General features: G+C 34.6%; 1 protein-coding gene across 1 annotated transcript in view; it reads right to left on the reverse strand.

The window, feature by feature from the left end:
- Positions 1–364: 364 nt before the first annotated feature.
- RADX (RPA1 related single stranded DNA binding protein, X-linked) overlaps positions 365–20,993 on the reverse strand; it is a 29,569-nt gene continuing 8,940 nt past the window's right edge. The window contains exons 7-15 of the mRNA XM_062584919.1: positions 20,840–20,947; positions 18,928–19,095; positions 18,157–18,317; positions 17,424–17,635; positions 16,215–16,283; positions 10,407–10,486; positions 5,610–5,903; positions 4,504–4,686; positions 365–3,591 (exon numbers count right to left, since the gene is read on the reverse strand). Coding sequence (XP_062440903.1) covers positions 3,446–3,591; positions 4,504–4,686; positions 5,610–5,903; positions 10,407–10,486; positions 16,215–16,283; positions 17,424–17,635; positions 18,157–18,317; positions 18,928–19,095; positions 20,840–20,947 — 1,421 coding nt within the window. The 3' untranslated portion in view covers positions 365–3,445. The remainder of the gene's footprint in view (positions 3,592–4,503; positions 4,687–5,609; positions 5,904–10,406; positions 10,487–16,214; positions 16,284–17,423; positions 17,636–18,156; positions 18,318–18,927; positions 19,096–20,839; positions 20,948–20,993) is intronic.

A 20,993-nucleotide genomic window follows, 5' to 3' on the forward strand; every position in this document is an offset into this window, starting at 1 on the left:
TCTAAGTTCCTCCCCTAAATTCAGAGTTGTAGTCCAGAACCATTGACTAGTTTCCCGTTTTCCCGTAGATCCCATTTTCTCACACTAGTAACATTTCAAATTTTGTTCTATTCACAACTTTGCAGTCCATAATGAAGGGGAAAAGGAATGCTGCACACATCATGGACAGCAGAACTGAAAGTTAATCCCCTGTAAACACTAAAAGGACAAATTACGAAGTCATCCAGACCTTCTTCTAATTTTTCTGCTAAAGTCATCCTGTATAGTGTTGCAAGCCAAGAGGAGCTGCAATAGAGATTCTTTGAATACTGAAACAGCTTTTAGAGGTGAATCTACAAAATTAAAAGAAATAATCCAAGACATCTTAAGATATAAATTCATTTATTCATAGTCTCTAGTTTTCAATGATACACTAATTCTACATTACATTAAGTTGAAACTGATCTTACCTCTAAGATCTATGACTTAAAAGTTTTATACACTCAAAAGTACCATCAGTTACACTCTGTTTACCTTCCCCTTGTTTTCCTTGAAATTAATGCTAAGAACACATAAAACACAGAAACTTAAGATTTTAGAATACAGTTTTTTGGTTGGATATGAGTATTACAGTTAGGGGATATGCCTGCAATATTCTCTGGTGGTAACATACCCTCAACAGTGGCAATACACAGCAGTACGAAAGACGATTCTTATGGTATATTTTGCACAAAGAAAGACTTTTTATGTTAGTTTCATATGGATAATTAACATATTTTGACAGTTTCACGATCAAAAATACTTTGGTTTTATACTTGCATGAAACAACACTGAGTGAAGTAAAACAGCAAGTAGTTTGACTGCAGAGACTTGAGCTTATCCTCAAGGTCTACAGCACTGTTTTGGCAGTGAGGAAGGAGATAGACAGACTGGTAGAACCATATATTAACACTACAACACTTCAAAAACTGAAGCTGGAATATTAAATTCCAAATAATTTATGTCAATGGAGTAAGTGCCTCTAAAGAATGACCCACACTATCCAAATTCCACGTCTAATACAGGTATTATATATCCTCAAGCTACACTAGGAGCCTAGGCTTCTAACATAGGCACTTCATTCTGTTCATATTGCCTTCCCACTTTTTACCATGAAAAAATTCAAATAATACTTCTGTAAAGTAAAATTATACACTTTAAAAGTCTTTAGCTCATATTATGCACATTTCACACCATTCTAATTTTTCTTTTAGAGTTAGGAAGTTCTAACATGGAGGATCAAGTGATTAATGCTACATGTTTAAAGAGTAGTAATCAGTGCAACTCAGCAAACTGAACTTTTGCTGGATTTCTATTGCATGGGATGAATTCAGTGGCTACAACAACTGAATACAGTGGCTCTGTATCAGGGTCTACCACATCAATTCTAGTATACAAAGATAATTACTTTACAAATTGCCTTTTGGAAATAATGATTTCATTAAACTTAGACTTCGACTTGAAGTATATCTAAATAAAAAACACTGGCTGACACAGTCAGCATGGCTCAGTTTGGAACACGAAGTGCTGGTGCGAATATCTTTCTCTCTAGAGCAATGACCCCTAATCTTCACATACCCATAAGCAACCAAATTACACAAACAAATTGAAAGCAACACCACGTTCTTCTCTTATTGGTGTGTTTTAATTTTGCCTTCCGTGGCCATGAATACCATCAGGTTTCAAAAGTTACTATGTATTCTGAAAGCCATGGGTTGAGAAGCACCGCTCTAGAAGTAATACTATACCATTCATATAAAATACAAACATACAATACATAGTCACATTTAATTAACTTTTACTCTCTGTGCATATTTAAATTAATGTTTTTCCATTAATACATTTTAAAACTGTAAATTATACTAGAAACAGAATAATTTTATCTATTTCTTTAGAATATTAAAACTTTCTATCTGAAGTTACCTATGAAACTGCACTATAATAGACATAGTTAAGCTTCTCCTTCAATTAACTTTAACTGAAGCTAGGTACAGAGTTGAAGCACTAAAGAAAATGTCCACTGTCCCCAGAGCAGACACCAGTAAGTCTCCTATTTGAATGAGCTACTCAACAATTGATAACAGGCTGCTAAAATGACCCAAGGAAGTTTTCTGTAAAAGAAGAATAAATCTGTTCCTATAAATTAACTCCATGAGCTTTGGTCAATAATGGTACAATTTAACTGGCAAGCTTCCAAGCTGCAGTCATTTCTTTTCAAAGACCTGATCCAAAATCAACATTTCATATGGGCAAGCTATTAAATAGCTGTATGTTCTAGCTCCTGCTAGAGAACAACTTCCTAAGGATCTAGCTGTAAAACTGATTTAAGGCCAATGTTTCATAGGCGAGGAAAAAGTGGAGTTGTTTCTGAATTCAGCAGTAGCCAGTAGCTGCTACTTGGTATATAGTCAGTTGACTATATTTTATGCAGTCCCTTGCTCTTGTCCAAGCAGCAGCTTCTTGCTCCTGCCAAGTTCCTTCATGTGTTCAGAATACAGCTATTACTAAAAAGGAAGATGATAGTACCAGTGATGATTAACAGAAAAAATAATAATAATGTGTGACAAACTGTGCACCCTGGCATGCTAAGCACTCCTTAAAAATCAGTTTTTCTCTTGCAAAGTCACAAGCTAAATCCACTATCAAAGAGAAAGTTTTGTTTTTTAATATTTCAATGTTTCCTTTGTTTAATAAATAAAATACATTAAAAACCTTTGGGTGCTACACTCACAACCCAACACTGTATGTACAAAAGTAGACATATAAAAAAATGCAGCTGACTTTGCTTAGGTAAAAAGAACTGAAGTGACTTCTTGGATCACTATCCCCAGTCCCTGGTATTAAAGGCACCATGATATATAACTCCTTTCACAAAAACAGTAAGCATCAAACTTAGAAAGCAGTTAGGCTGTCTCTAGTGCTCCCACTGAGAGATCATAGCAGAACATAAATCTGCTCCTCAAAATGATTCTAATTTCCAGCCTAAATTTATTTCACGGCAGTTAATTCTTTTGCCAACATTGCCTTTAATGTTGGGAAAGCTTGTCTCTCCTTGTAGTGCCCACCTTGACATATACATTTCCTGTGTATGTACATGTAGGCAGAGAGAGATGACAGTCTTACTCCTTGCTTTATCAGAAGATAAGCTTACTGTATTCCCTAGTCATCCTTCTTGAACATAGGTGACCACGACATTGTGTAAGAGGGTTATAATAGCCTGTTCTGAGGCTGACAAAAGTAAGGGCAACAATTGTCTTTCTTAGTTACACAGACAACAACTACAATTGCTTTAAGACATTATAACTTTTTGTTGTTGTTGTCTCTGCTAGGTCTAGGAAAGTGCAATGTGTAGAGGGTGCATTCCAAGTTACAGCAATTTTATTTCCCTCCTTTTGAACAATATATGTGTGAAAAATAAGTTATTAAGTTACATTGGATCCAGCACATCAGGTTCCACTGTCCTGTAGATTTTGCTCAGAAAGACTTCCACCTTATCATCACCCAAGTGACAGACGTCCAAGATACAGACAACATGTTTGCCATCTAGATCCACCGCTGCTTTTACAATTTCACCTTGAAGTTAAAAAAAAGTAGTTTTCATGAATGTACACTAAAAAAGTAGGCTGAATCAATGTTTTCCATGCAGTAATGTGCACACATTCAACCTTCTTTCACTGAAGGGCTAACCTGAGGTATATAAAGTGCTGGCCTACTATAAACATTCTTTTCTTTTTTTCTTCCAGAAATTTATTACCAAATTCAATCACTAGAAATGACAGTAGTTGAACTTAGATATGGAAAAGCTGAAATGTGCATTACCTAAATATTAGTGATTCTCAGATTTCACAGTTATTACTCAATGTAAATAAAGATGTATCTGAATAAAATCAGGTTGTCTGTGTAGATATATACATGCAGGAAAACACTATGCTTATATAGCACTTTCCAGTATGATACACAAATTGACAGTCTTCACTGTGTTTGTTGTTAGCTACCAGTAGCTAGAATCATAACCTGAAGGAAAATAGTTTAACAGCAGACAAATACGTCAGCTTATAGATCCTGTAGGTTGCGTTAAATCAGCTGTTCTAAGTGACTTTAGTGAAATGGAGTGATTGACTGGTACTTATTCCACTCTATCATGAAGCAGATCAAGCCAAATATTCACATATTTGGACATACATACTGACTTCTATGTCAGTATCCTTTTCTATCAGCAAATAATTGCAAATGCTATCTAGGTCATTGGGAGTTTGTTTTGAGCATTACAATATTATCTTCAAAGTATAAAAATAGGTCCAGTAAAAACTGGCTTGAAAATCCAGGATTACATCTATTCAATAAAGGTGGTTACACAGAACTCACATATACTTCATTGAAGATGTGAAAAACACTTGATCTACAAGAAATTTCTATAGAAGATTACTATCGCATTTAGAGTTAAAACAAGAAACAGCAGGTAACGTCTGAGAAAGCTAGTCTTACTTGAAAGTGGAAACATGTCATGAAGCCCTCCATTGCTACTGGCCTTCTGATGACATGCAGAGATGCAACTCATACAGGATAATAATGTATCATTTTGAATGTCCTCTATTTGAAGTAAGTGGGTATCTTCAGGACAAAACAGCGGAAGGAATGCAACATCTATTGCTACATCATGGTTTATACCTGTTGAAAAAGATACTTACATTAGCAGAATACTTCATCTCCAGTCCATTAGCAACTTCATACATCATTTATTTCTTCATTTTTTTAAAAAACCAGACTACTGAATGCTGAACACTGATAACTCATCAGAAGATTTTTATTTATGTGCCCTTTGTCCATTATGCAATAACCAAGGTCTAATAATGTATTTCAGTAGGGAATATACATATGCACATTGAAATTGGTATGATGTTATAACATATTATGATTTAAGGTTAACAATGCCGCTTGCTCAGAATACATTCAACCAGTATTTGAAGCCATTTTGCACTCTTTTTAACTCTTTCAATGGTATAAGGACAAAGTAATTCATTTTACAAACAGCGTAACTCTAAGTATGTGGTATAGCACTTGTGCAATTCCCAGAATTCTAATGGCTGTAAATACTCAAATACTTTAATCAAAGATGTGATGACATTTTTGACCAGAATCACAGCTTTTTCCAGAACTATCTTGCAATAGAAAATACAATGAATATTTTGATCTAGACTAAAGAAAACGGGCAAGATGATGAAACTTCACATACTTATTTGCTAAAATTAACTTTAAAGTGAATGCTTCTGTTCAAAATTTCAAAAGCATTTGCAGATTTTTGTCAAAAATACTTTAGTTCTTGAAGGTGGTATGAAAACAAAAAATACTTCTCCAATACTCTGTAAAATAGATGTCAGACTAGTGCTTCAAATATCCTACAAAAACAAGCTTGGTTCATTCCTCTAACAGAAATCTAAAACATCAATCATTTTTTAAACTTAAAAGAATACACAAATTCATTCAGTTACTGCTGAAGATATAATACATTCTTAATTTTACACAGCCAACACCTAAAATCTTATACTGCGAGGGCTTAATCTTCTTTGGAAGCCAAGCTACCAAATACTTACCAAGTACTGTCACTTCATAATACCCAAGGCCACTAGCACTTTTAAATTCATTGATATTTTTATCTGATCTATATTCTTTTGGCTGGTGGACTGCTGCATGAAGGTTATACTGTTGCATAAGTAAGTCCTTGTGTACATAGTCAAATTTACGCGGGATGCTTTCTGGGAAAACGGTGCTGTGATGCAAATACTTCATTAACTTGTCTTTTACTTTTGCCCACAGGTCACTCTGCCATGAATCACAAGTTCTTCCAGTCTCTCCAGTTTCAGGTATGTCACTCATTCCTTCTTGGTCTATTATAAACATAGCAAATAAGCAAATATTTAGTTGCTCATATGACCATGGAATTATACTACTTCTTTACTAAATAAGAAATTCAAAGCAAAAAAACACAATGAATTAAGCTAGGGCTGGAATGACAGTGACCAGGCATACTTAGAGGCTCGATTTGTAATAAAAATACTTACTCCACCATACGAAAGAGAACATAATTGCTTGTTTTTAGAGAGAGTACAACTTTTGCTTCATGAATATCTAGAAACCATGAAAATATACGTTTAAAATGGCAACAAGCATAGATAAATTTTTCCATCCTTTGTATAATAAATATTCTTGCATTGAAGTTTAAGCTTGATTACTTCAAATGTCTTGTTATATAGCCAACGATTCAATCTTTTTTTTCCTGATTATACATAACTTGAGGATTGTTAATGGCAAAGCCTCACACACATCATTACTCCTAGTTTTGGAGGCAAGCACTGAATGGTTTAACACCCATTTCAAAATATTCCCACTGTAGCTCAGTATCTCCATCTCATCCAAAACTTGTTCTCATCAAGTAGCCTCTGAACTGGACATCCACTCCAATATTTCCCTGTAAGCATATGCTTTTTTATTTGCTTATTTTCTTTTCAGTGCTGTAATTATTAAGATGGCATATCAGAGCATCAAAAAGCGAAGAAAACAGAATGTACATAGATAAACTTGATACAACACATGCAAGAACATTAAATGTGAAATAAGAAGTTTGATGTATTGCATTAGACAACAAGTAACAATGAATTTAAAGAAAGTTGATACTGAAATCAAAAGCATGTTACAGATTGCATAAAGCAAACTGCAGTGCTTTTTTCACAAAACTAGAATTAATCATTTGGGGAAAGAGGGCACATGGAAGCTGCTACATGAAGACTCATTTTTCTTCACCGTTTTGAAGAAATTACAGGAATTACAGTGGCAATGCATTTGAGAAAATCACTACTAAGCAACATTAATCAAAAATAAATGGAAAATTATGATATTAAGTTATCATCCCTCAAATTAAGTGTCAGCCATGGTAAAATTCACTTTTAACCTTTTCATCTTACTAACAGCATATTGTATCACCTCACATCTAGCACCATATGTTTTGGTAGCAAGAACACCAGAGCTATGCAATGCTACACCAGTGATTTAATGTGTGAAAAAGGCAGTAACGTGGAAATTTGATAATTTTGAACAAATAAACATCCATCTGGTTAGAAAGATAACTATCTGATATAACATTTTATTGGGATATTCTGTATAATTATATTACGAAAGAAGATACAACTGCTACTGTCTGTAACAAGCATGAAGACTTGATACTACAAATTCTGCAAATAAAATTTAAAAAGTTCCAGAATATAAATAGTAAGATTAAAAGTCTTTCTGAAACTTCAACCATGCTTTTCCTTTACCTTTCTCCCTCAATATATTATTGGGGCTATAATTTCCATGTCTGATCTGCACATTTGCATTTAAATTAGCATAAACAGATGCATAATTATGACAGCACAGTAGAAACAGCACCCAGATTTTTTTTTAACCATAAGATGCTGAAATCTGTAACAATGTGACCATACTTCAGAAGAAAAATAAAGCGAGTATTTGAACTTCTCTAGCCTCAAGAGAGCTTCTTAGCAGCAAACATTACTTTCTGCTTTAAATCAGTCAAAAATATAAAAACGGCTTTGGTGAACATTTAAACACATGATTTCTCTCACACAGAGTAATTAAAATGAATCATATTTTGAGTTCAGTTACCAGAAAGGTCTTTTTATATCTACTGTCTAATTATAGTACACAGCAGATGTTATTTTCTTGCTTAAGATTAGCAGTTAATTTGATCCTCAGCCTACACTGTAACTATAAAGCACTTTTCTTGCAAACACATTGGCTAGTAAATCCAAGTCAGTGCATTTCTGCTTTATAGTTATGTTCCACCTTATGTCAGAGAGCAGACTACCATACTTTCCTGCTTGTTCATAACTTCTTGCAAAAAAATAGTATCTGGAGTGAATGAAATTCCAATGAGAGTGATATTTACCCCAATACTGTTTCTTTCCTTTTCAAAATATTTTAACAGTTAAAAATACAATTTAATATTTTATTTTATTTTGGATATCTGCTTCACTTTCACACCTTTCTCTTGACTTTTCCCAAATAAATCCATGGTTATGACACTGCTTAAAAGATCTAGTACAACAGCCAGGGAAGATTTCAGACAAAACTCTTACAGCAAGGCTGTCCGTATGCCTGTCAAATGACTATTTAAGAACTGCTACTGTTGATTTAAGTTGCTATGAAACGGAGCTGCCAAGGGATGGAAGTGTCAACACTGCTAATAGGTAGCTGTAAAAGGATGGCGGGGGGGGGGGGGAACAATTTATATTCCCATGAATAACTTCTGAATTAAGGGCAGTTTCCCTTGCAGGTATTTTCAGAAAAAAAAAAAAAAAAAAAAAAAAAAAAAAAAAAAAAAAAAAAAACACAACCTACCTGGGACCATAGCAACAACACTAAGAAGCTCAGAGTAACTTTTTTTTACATTTTGAAACATTATGTGTGGCCTGAGTATCAGTAAATGGAAAAACAAGTATATGTGATTTATCATCACAGAAAACAGGTGTCCAGTTTCATATGTGTATCATAAGTAGTAAGGCTGTTAAAGAGAATATAAGCTTGCTGTCATTTAGAGTAAGCTAGCATCTGCCAACCATTAGTATTTCATGTAAACCTAACAAAAATATTGCCACTAGGACTGACACTGTGCAAGGAAAACATGCACATCCGTTTACTAGCTCAATATAATAGAATATTCACATAGTTATTTCAAACTTATGTTTGATATGAGATCATTTATTTCAGACTGCATTCAAAGTGTCAGTCAACTGAAGTTAAATAAGGCTTCTTAGGAAAGTGGAAAATAGTTCATATAAGAAAAGATGCCGAAGTTCTTACTTTTCGAATGTGGAATATGGTACCTCTGTCTGCATCTTGCAAACTCTGATAATATGACATGCAAAGAAGTCATTTAAATTAAAGTCATACTTTAAGTAGCTAAATATGCTGTGACATTTTTTTCCTACTGTTAATAAATGCATGCATTCCATGCATGCCTTCCCCTTCTCCTGCTTTTTTAAGCCAATCTGCTTGAAAACAAACACATGCATTTATTTTATGAGATCTACACAATATCTTAACAACTCTGGAGACAGTATAGTACAATAAACACTACAGCTATGTCTACCAAGAATTCCTGTAAAAATAATTATAAAAGCCCAGTTCAACTCCTCATTTTTAAAGGATGGAAATTTCACCAAGGACGAACAACATAAAGTCATTATTTATCAAACTTGCTTACAGATACACTTTCTGATTTTTAAGGATACACTTTCTGATTTTTAAGGAACATATTTTTATATAGTACCTACTGCTGGTCTTTTTCCGTTGAGTAAAACTCCACTTTATATGGTTACCTGTACAAATTTTACTTCAATGTGGAAGTTTTCTCATCATTTCAATCTCTAATATATTAAACATTTGAGAATATTTACTGTAAATTCTATTGCTTTAAAGCAACAGAACGGAGAAAACTACTGTAGCAACCTATCAAGAATATGAGTGGAGTATATTAAGACGAACTGCTGCCTTGCACAAATAAAAAGTTGAACAATGAAGACATAATATGAGTACATATAAAAGTAAATATGCTGATGTTAATGCTGGGACAGATGCTAAAAGTAGACAGATTTTTAGATAGTTACATGAATCAGACTATGTTTAGTCAGCTTTGAAAAGAGGAAAACATGTCAAAATATTTGCATGAAATAAAAAACAGACCAAGCTACACTTAATGACAACTAACAAATTAGACTTCTTCCTTTACCCCAGAACAGATTTCAAGGAAGTAATGCTTAGAACATGCGTTCATATTTCAACTGTAGAGGAAGAATAGGAATTTGATAACACTAACATGAAGGGAAAAAAAAAAAAAAAAAAAAAAACGTTGTTCTAACTACTGCTTTTTATGTTCCATCTACTTCCTCCACATCCTGTATTTGCCCCTTTAATTATGTACTTATGCAGCTTTGAGGCTATCTTCCTGAACAGGAACAATTGCATCACATAGATCACTGTTGCAAGGAAACTGTCAACAGGAGATAAAAGTCTTTTTCTACTAAGTCTACCACGCAGTGCTTCTGAGGTACAAAACTGACTTAAAGCTGGTCTAAAGCAACATTAAGAATTTATTCTCCATACTTGAAAACAGCCCCGCACTATCCCTCCAGGCATCCTCCAGAACACGTCAGGGACCTACCCAAGCGCTACAACATTAACAATACATTGCTACTGTGGCTCCCTAGAGGTTGATGCAACCAGATGCATATAAAAGCTGTCCTGTAAGGATAACTCTGTTGACTGTTTTGAACCTGAAGAGAGGAAGCAGACTCAAAACTCTATTAAAGTTAATGTAACAACTATTTGAAACATACCTGCACAGTAGTGTAAACTTTCTGATACAACCTCTCCATTTTTATTTTGCACAAAATCTTCATGCTGAAATTCATTCAAGCTATTAAAAAAAAAAAGGCATAGTGTATATATTTTAAAATCTATTTAACTTCAAACACTACACAGCAAAACTTCAAAACTTGACAGGTTTCTACTGATAAATGATACAAATTAGAACGAAGGAGCATTAGTACCTGGTTTCACATCACAAGAGGTGGAATATAGCAGTTAATGAGATGTACTGTGCTCAGTAAATCAGTTTTGAAGAGCTCAGGACAAGAATTGCATTATTACATTGCTCTATGAAATAAACAGAAAAGTATTCTACACCTCCAAAAAAAAGTCTACTGTTGGTTGCCCTTTACCAGGCATCTTTTGGGAACAGCATGACACTAAAACCTGAACGTAAGACTGCAATAGGTTTCTAACTTTATTCTAAAAGAGGACTCCAGGGCATGCTATTATACTTACATATCAGCAAACTACAGCAGTCAAAAACAAAGCAAGAATGGAGCAGAGATACCACTCCAGAATCCAAAATGATAAGAGAAATTGCATGCAGGTTTTCCTTCAAACATACTACCTTGCCAGAACAATCAGTTCAATGAAACAAACTGGATTTTTGTTTTAGTTTCATTTTTAATTATGACTTTTGAATTAACTGTAAGCAACACTATTCTCTAATAATTGCTAACCAATTGCCTAGGATATTACACAGTAGAAGAGCATAAAATATATTACTTCAGCCACACCCTTGTAAAATAAGCTCTTGGTCCCATTTATTCCTTTCTTCTTTGCTCCATTGCCCTTTATTATGATGTCTGAATAAATTTGGGGGGGGGGGAGACTATTGTGCATGATAAACAACTGAGACATAGGCAACACTATACTCAGGTACCATTAAAATTCTAGATAATCAAAATAGTAACTAACAAAATACTGTAACTGCAAATACACAGAAAAAAAATGTGAGAACAGTAAAGAAGGAATCAAACCTTACATTCTGTTTTGTGGCACATTCTATATTTCAGTTTTAAGTATTTAGAGTTTTGCATGACTTTTCCCATCTCATATTGAGGATAAATCTTGAAAAATATAATGTGAATGTTTCACAGTAAATGAAAAATATTTAAGATAAAATTTAAGTGGAAGGAAATTCATACTCTGAAACCACAGTGTAAATACATTTTATGAAGTGAACTGTCATCTGTGGGCTAAGTGTTAGAATGATCTTATTGTGATCGGCCAACTTCAGACACAAAAGACTTCTCATTTTAGCAGTAGGGACTGTACAAATTAGCTTCTAGATACTTGATTTTGAAGATAAAAAAAAAAAAGCTACCTCATAGAAAACTTTAAAACAGTGTGACCCTACTTGCTCCCCACTACCAACCCCAGCTTTTGAGCAGAGTTACGTTGAAAGTATTGGTAAATGAAAATTTATATGTGCCCTTATGGTCCAAAATATTTTTACAGAAGTTTTGAGGTGCAGGGGAACCTCAAAGATACATGCAAGATGGCAGACCTGAGTTAGTGTAGTGGTATTTTCATGCTTTTTTTTTTTATGAAAGATAGCAAGATAGCTTGTTTCCTTCTAAAAAGGTAATTCATTAATTACATCATGCCTACCATGTTGCTATTGTTAAATAAAAGAATGTTCCCATAAAAATAATATCTTATGAAGGATTTCAGTTAATTCATTTTATAAGAACCATCACAGAAAATAACTACTATTGTACATGTATAAAAATACATTAAACATTTAAACACAAGCTATACTAATAAATTTCTAACTTATTAGAAGACATTAAAAAGTATTAACAAAATAAGTCTAATTAAAAATTAATGCCTACAAAATTAACTCTCCCTTTGAAGACTCAGACTTCTCAATTAGAGAGAAGAAAATCTAGTGCACCTTTATGAAGAAATTGACACGTCAGTTAAGATACGTTTTTCTTTTTACCCATTACATGTCAACTTCACTCTTAATTTAAGCAGAGGATTAAATCAAGTCACACCTCTGACAAGTTGATATTATGGAAATGGTTCTTTTCCTCTTAAAACTGTATATTTTTCAAAGTGAGGAGATCTGATTTAGAGCTGGTAGTGCCTCTGAAAAGCACAGAAACAACTTGTCACAGTTTTTCCTAAATTCTAGCATAGATCTATGGCTGTAATGATTTCTCATACACACCCTGATGTGTTATCCTCACAGGACTGCTTCGTGCTGGACTTTGTGTGAACAGTGTAACTTGTGCTGGGCTGATAAGCAAGGGGAAATTATCCGCGTACACTGAACAGCTTAGAAGCTTCTTTTCCAGCCAGAACATCTGCAAGCCCCCTGACATAACCCAAGTCCTTCAATTCATTGCAATATGCTTTGGCTGTCGTAACCCAAAGCATTTATCTTTCTATTTGCCCATGCCAGTTTTATGAGGGCTTGCAATATACTCATTTGCTGTTCCCAGCTTGCGTTCTGCAGGCTCTCCATTTCAAAGATGCTCACTTAGGTATTTCCAGATGCATTGGTATTCACTTTTTCAGTCTTTTTACTTTAAAATATTGTCAAGGAAAACAACATTAACTGAAGTAGAAGGCAGATGAATAACTGTAGAAAGCCCTGATATAACAACGACATCTTGTGATCCACACCTGTTTCCCAGCGCTCAAAAAATAAATTAAGGAAGAAAATAGTTACAACTTGTAGTTATGCAAGAATGATGAAAGGGCCTCAAAACAAGCAAAGAAAAAACCTTGACAAACATAATAGATTAGACAAGCCTTACTTTACAAACTGGTTTGATACCAGCTTAATTGAAATGTAATGTCATGACAACACTATGATACTGTCATTTACTATGACAAGTAACAGACAAAGAGCTTTCCACAATAATTTGTCTATATAATTTGATGGTTTACTTATCAATTTCACCCCTTTTGTGAAAAAAAAGGGGGGAGGAGGTCTGAAAAAACCATCAGATTTCAGGAAACTTTCGACCATGCAAATCTCAGACTGAATTTCCCCATGTGATAGAGCACGATGGGTAGAGGAGCAGAAGGAAAAAAGGAGAAAGGGGTCTATGGCACATTAAATATTTTAGGAGTGAAACTGCAAAGATAAAAGCATACAAATAAGTTATCCTGATGCAATTTAGAGCATGAATATGAAATACATCAGCAATTCCATAACTGCAGTGCTAAACTTCTACGGATTAAAATACTAAGAAAACTACTGTGTTTTTTTCCCCCACTTCCACATAAAAATAAGCCTTTCTGAAATTCCTGATTTTTCTTCATGGACAATAAGCTATCAATTAAACTACTTTCAGGTATATTAAATGCTTAAAAATACATTTATGTTGAATGTCTCTACCAGTAAGATATAAATATCAATGATAATAATAAAGTAACCAGTTTCCTCTTACCTTTTCCTTTCTCAAACCCTTAATAATCAGAACTCTTCTTGAACATCCTGGTAATACTATATTACATCACATTAATGACAGCTACCTCAGAAATGTAGGAATTGAAGCTGTCAGATAAAGAGCCTTAAAATAAACTATTTCTATTTAAAAACAAAAAAAAAACCCTTCAACAATGCAACAGCATGCTGAAAAACTGCACAGAATACTTGACACAAAATAAATTAAGCTAGAACCTGAACTTCAAAACACATATCTACTGTTTTTATTTTGTCCATGTATTAAAATGCTTCATGGCAAAAGCTGACATTCTGCTACTTTTAAGCAACAGAACAGAAAATGATGCAAGTTTAAGGTACATTTTTTTTTCCCCATTTTTCTTCTGCAATTTGAAGCATTCAGCACAACTTCACAGTTAATTACAGAAATACTCTTGAGTTACCTTTTAATTACATAGAGTGAAACAGTTCTCCATAATCCAACACAGACTTTGTCCTCCTTTAGCTGAGGTTCTAGTACTAATGGCATAGAGTGGACACACAGGTAGCGAGGATAGTAGCAGATTGAGAAAAGCAGAGAACAAAGTAAACATGCCTTAACTTTTTGTTTCACTTGTAAAAAAATGGGGAGAAAACATTCTTTCCACCACCGCCCTCCAAGAAAAAAAAAAAAAAAGAAACATTTTTCAGCAAGCAAAAGAATCCTCAGATTCCAAAAAATGTCCTGATTTTCCTATAGACTTATGCCACAAGTCCCCCAACACTCCTGCACCACAATACCCCCACGTGCTTCCTATGTCTCATGACTACATTGCTGCTTGTTCACAAGACAGCAGGTGTCAGGCTCAGCTCAGAGACATGTATGTGCTGATGGACCAGTGGAGTTGGCTGCTGTTGAACAGAAAGCCTAACAGTTGAGTCTGGCCTGGGTTACCCTCAGGGGCTACATGACTTGAAAGACACCAGTCTGCCAGACATGTTCTTAAAGCCTGGCATCAGGCTGAATGAATGAGTTGCAGGGTCTAACAGCCATTTTTCCTACAAAATGCAGTATCTACCAAGACGGCAAAAGCAAACAAAAACGTGAGCTCAACAGAGCCTAGTTTATCCCACAGAAAGGCTTTTCTGAATACAGCTCCCCAAAAATGTTTTTTGAGAAAACAGGTGTACATGTAAAGAAATAACATTGGCTGAATTGTTAACATCTTATTATCAACTCTGTTATAACAAGTTTTGCTATATCCCTAGGATCATGATTTTTCTTTTTGGTGAGGAGGAAAGAGATGCTAAGAGGAAGCTGAACAGTCAACTAAGAGTCACAGATATTCATGACACAGGTTTAAATCACCATCTCCAAGGAAACAGACATTTAAACTGATTCACACCAAAAAGTTCTAATGTTCCTTTCATCAGGTTACTCAATCTGTATTTGGAACAAATGAGAAGAATTAAAGGCCCTTAAACAAATACTCACCAAGTCTGTAGTAAACCTAAGAAAAGGTTACTGCACAACCATTGTAATTACACTAACAATGAAGCTGCCAATTATAAATTTTAAAGTAGCTTTTATTCTAGACTAACAAATAAGAACAGGCATTTAGCTTTCATATTATTTTCCCGTTTTTAGTTATTATTTCATTAGGCTCCAGACTTGTCAGGGCTCTGGATTTAAAACTCCTACCTAGATTGCTTTTTCAAATACTTCTCTGGATCCAAACTGAGTTCAGTAAAGACTTAGGGTTGGGTAGTGGAAGGAGGAGCCAAATGAGGATTTGATTTAGCTCAGTTGGTTAGAGCGTAGTGCTAATAACACGAGGGTTGCGGGTTTGATCCCCATACAAGCCACTCGTTTGGGGGCTTGACTAGATGATCTCCAGAGGTCCCTTCCAACCTTACCAATTCTGTGATTCTATGAAATGACTTATCATGGATAACTACACTTACACCTCAGTAGCACCAAGGACCATGTGTGGCTCAATTATCACCAGCAAATCCATGCATGCTAGCACACTGTTCACTCTGGTTGATAATTAAGCATCTCTCCCTCCTACCTGTGACTTTCCTATTTAAATCGTAATCTCTAAAACAAAGACTGTGTATTTCTCTGCTCACCATGAAGGACCTCAGTTCCTATATATTTCCCTAAATACTACTACAAAAGTGTTCTTAATAGCGCATTCAACATTGTATTTCAGAATAATCTGATACGTTCAAACTAGAATTAGTGCCTAGGAAGCAAGCAGAAAATTTTAAAATCTACCCTGTTCTTTTATTTCACTTCCATACTGATTCTTAGCCTACGACAGTCTGACTTCAGATTTGTTTCATCACTACAATTATTTAACACGACTATTGTCACATGACTTACCCGAATTTCTTTGTTGTAGATCGTGTGAAATAAGCATGAGATGATACAGGAATAACAGATCCACTTCCCCTTAAAATAGGAAATTCACCATTATTGTACAGTCTTCCATTAAATTAAAATATATGGAGCAAAGATGCATGCTTTTTTTTTCAGGAGAAAAGCAAAACCTATTAAAATCAAATTTTGGAATTTTTCTTATAGAAGGGAAATCCACTAATAAATGTGAAGTAACAGTGCAAAGATAGAACTTCTGTTCACTAAGGGTTTGCTTACCTTAAGTTTTCATTCAATCTTAGTTATATTTCATCTCATATACCCTCAAAATGTTCTGAATGCCTGACCTTTTTTACATGATGAGAACTGTACATGAAAAGAATCATGGTTTGCTAGATATTTTAAGATTGAATCTCTCAATACATACTAGGCTCTGTAACACTGCATATGGCTACACTGGATTTTGCACAAACACTGCAACAATGGGAAATCCTTTACAAGCAGAAATTCTACTCTTGAAACTAACAAGGTTGCATTAGAAAGAACTTTTTTTTTTTTCCTTATATTGGATTGATATCCTTTGCCTATGCCTGACTAGGTGCAACACAATTGCATGACCTGTAACACAAACAGAAGTAAGTACTACAAGTTATTTTGAGCCTTTAGGTTACTACATTACTGTCCTCTATTTGTCTTTCTGACAGCAAGTTACAGCTGCATGGAATACCTTCCATTAACCAGAAAGATTCAAACACACAAGCACTTTTTTTTCCCCCTACAGAATAGGTACACTAAACATTATTCCTTCTGATTCTGTATTTTCAATGAAGAAATCTGATTTCTTCACCACTGTAGCTGATGCTTGTTCCACATCTAATTACTGAACTATCCCTTGCTCAAGAACTAACAACTATTTATTCAAAGTCTCCAAGATCAACAACAAAGTAGCGTAAATATTAGTCAGAAGAGTGCATCATCAACCAGACACATCTGCTTTAACCATTCATTAGCCTAACAGTGTAACCATCATCATCATCTGATGCTAACATATATAAACCACCTCTTAAGAATTGAGCTTTTAAGCTTTTTGTATGCTTTTCTGCAGCCTTGGTTCTGAAATAATTTACTTAAATACTTCTGAGAAGATTCACTACCTATTTCTACTGCTCACCGAGAAGTTACCTTTCAACCTAATACTTTATGAAAACAGCTTACTGTTCTGTATCTGTATGTAATCTGTGTGTTATCTTTCTCTTGACTGAACTCTTTCTTGGTAGTTGAGCTTGAAGCTGATGTCGTTCCCGAGGAGAGTAACGTCCACCAAGAAGAGACTTAACTTCTTTATTTTGAAGGTTTCTGGTTTTTCCCTTGTGAACACAATCTTCCTTTGACATGACAGAACTTTCAACAGATGGAGAAGCAGCTTTCTGCAACCACAGGTAATTATTTAATAGTTAAAAAAACACTTCACATGGTTGCTTCTAACTCAAAAACCTAAAATTTTGTTTTCTTCAAACAACTTTTAAAGCTAACTGAATTATTTATCCTACCTTTTGAAAGTCACAAGAGACTAGGAGGTATATCTAACAGAAATTCTCTTATCAAATTAAGATAAATTCTGTTTAGGAAGTGACAGTGAGTACACTGAAGTAATAAGCTCTCCTACATTCTATTTTATATTAATGTAAGTTACCTGGTCAGTTGATAACTTCTAAACACTTACGTACTTTTATGGAAGACTGCCAGAATACTCTCAAGAAAAGCACTAGATCATTGTTTTTAAAAAGTTTTAAACTATGACTTTCAAAACTTCTTTCACTCTCAAAATGGCAAATACAGTTAACTAAGAAGCAATATAACTATGTGCTGAGTTCATACGCAAAATTCTCGGTTCTCATTATGATCATAGTTGCCCAAGTACTATAGCATTAATTTTTAAGCACTGTACCTGAGCAGGTTCCACTCCCGAGGCATCTTGAGCTGCATTACTAAAGCTGACGTATCTTATGGCACTAATTATTCCCTGAATAGCAATGCGCTTGTGCTCCCTGTAGTGCAAGTCTTCAATCTCTCTTCCCATTTCACCTATGGCTTTCAAAATCGATTCAACTGCAAAAAGCAATTCCCACGAACAAGCTTTAAACAGAGTATCAGAATGTCTGAACACAAGACTCAAAAGAAAATTGAATAGCATTTCTGCTTAATATTTAACTGTTTTAAATTTGAACTTTTGAAGAATTTTAAACCCTTTTGTTGTTCACATCACATGAAAAAAATTGAAGAATATACTTTTTCAGCCCACAAGCATCTTTTAGTATGTACTAACAAATAGGTATCATTACTTGGTTCCAGATGAAAGTTTTGTTATATTTTTCAGTATAACTGTCGTTAATTTTGATTTAGCATAATATTCAGAGTAAAACTTCTGGTGGGAAGATCTGCAGCTCAAGTTGTTACAGTTTGCCTGCAGCTCATGGACCCATGACATTTTCTGTAAGATGAGGATTTAGCATATGATACATTTTTAGTTGTGAAAGTTTCTCTCTGTAACTTTTCTGAAAGTTATTAATGCAAACTAAATCACAAGCCATTATTAATACAAACTTGTGTAATATCTAAAAATATCTGTGTTGCTTTTTAAATGAACTGTAGTTTTAAATGCTTCGAATAAGACTGAACTGAAAAAGGCTATAAATCTTAAAGACACTTGATAGCGTACCTTTATTGTTTTTACAATATCTCAAAAAGTTACTTGGAGGGCGTGGAAAAGGGTAATAGCCACCAATGACAGTTTTCTTCATTTGATCAGCTTCACTCTGTGTTTTAGTCCACTGAATAAAGTTTTTCACTTTGGCATCCTTGGTGTATGGCTGGCCCTTGTGCCACCCTTTAAAAACAAAATGATCAGGTATCAAAGAATAAAGTAGGTTACCGTAATCAGTTTTCATCTTGAAAGTATCCTGAACAGCCCATAGAAAAAAGAATGAAGAAAAACTGTACTAGAGAATGCAAGGAGATCTACTCAATGGTGTATAATGAAATGCCTATTTTGAATTCCTTGACTAACACTTGCATTTCGAACTGAAAGTTAGATAAATATTGAACAGTAAAAAGAAATAAAATGATGAAAAAAATGCTGATAGAATACTCTTGCACATGAGCATACAAAATAAAAGATCAATAAATAGTTCTATTACACTGAAGAAGACCTACACTTTCTTCTTTCTTTTGTAATCTCAGCAGGAAAGAACACAAGTCATCTTTCACAGGTTTCAGCCAGGATTTTTGCTGAAAGGCGACTGGTAAGACATGAATTTATTGCTGGCCGATTTAAAATCAAGATACTAACTCTAAATACTAGTTTCAGCAAGTAAATTGTAACCTGAACAAGTCTGCTTCTGAACTGTGAATTGAAATGTATCTCCAGTGTTTTGCAATCTCTAGCTTCGGTTCTCATTTAGGACCCAAATGAACATGAAATGAATTCAAGTTAGAAAGAGGAAAGTTTGGACTGAAACATTTAATGAGAAAGCCAAGCACAAATGACAGAGAAGAAACACGAGGAAGAAAAATCTTAAGCTCTTCATTTAGGAACAAATTAAATCATTAGAAATCTGTTAAGAAAAAGATAAGCTTGCTTTGCTAGCCCAATCAAGCACAAAATGCTTGTCAGGGAAGACTGTGTGTATACTACTGACTAGGTTCAGGTAATTTTCTAGCACGTATTTTTCTCTGTTCCTACTCATCAGTGGTTAAGACTCAGACCCATTGGTGTGCGGGCTATTAGGAATACCGAAGGAATGAGCTGGATAGACAAACATGGGAAAGCTACACCTATCAAATCTTGTGTTCCCTTGCAATTATGCCAGTACACCACTCACCTGCAATACTGTGCTGCGCGACCTGTCTCCTGATTCAGGAGCAAATGTGCCAGAAACAGTTGCGCCTCATCCTGCCTGTGACATGCTGACTAACAATATCTAGCATACAGTATCACAGGGCCACAGAGCACTGCACTGAAGCAGAGAGTATTCAAACAAGTCCAGCTAGAAGAAACACACTTTCATTGCAGCCCAGCACCACATCCCTTTTCAAGCCATGTAATCTGCATACAGCCTTGCACATTGGGAAAAAAAAAACATAAGAGCGCTCCTTTTTTTTTGGGGGGGTAGGGTAAAAAAAATAAGTTTAGCACAACTATATATTTTTTTGTAATAAGGAAATGTGCAATCAAGGAAAACTGCAAATGTTTTTTTTCTTCCTTTTTTCTTTTTTTAAAGGAAGTGGTTATATGCATTGTTACACTATCAAATGATCAAAAGAGTCTGGAAAGAATTAGTAAATATTTGACTTAAGCTAATAATAATAGTTATGCACTTTTTAATAAGATACACCCATTAATGTCTCATCAGAATGTAACCCCCCACTTTTCTTTGGCAACGTTATTTCATTATAAATTCAAGGTTAGTTCTGATAGGTAAACTTATGAAAACTAATACTATGCACATTTTTTGTTATAAAAACAGACTTCTCTCTGTTTCAATGAAAGACATTGACCTTGAAATTACTAAAATATCTTTTTCAATGAAATAAGATTATAACTACATAAAACTGACACTAGCTTGAGTTACCTGTAATGAACATTTGACTTTCATTTGAAGTCGTAAGGTAAACTGTCCTAGAAGGATTCTCCGTGACGTCCCGTACCACTCTCATCTGTGTACACACCAAGTATGTCACTAAAGAAAAAAATGACTTCAGTTTTCCTTGATACTTCATTGATTT

This window comes from Rhea pennata, chromosome 11, assembly GCF_028389875.1.
Source record: "Rhea pennata isolate bPtePen1 chromosome 11, bPtePen1.pri, whole genome shotgun sequence".
Taxonomy (NCBI): Eukaryota; Metazoa; Chordata; class Aves; order Rheiformes; family Rheidae; genus Rhea; species Rhea pennata.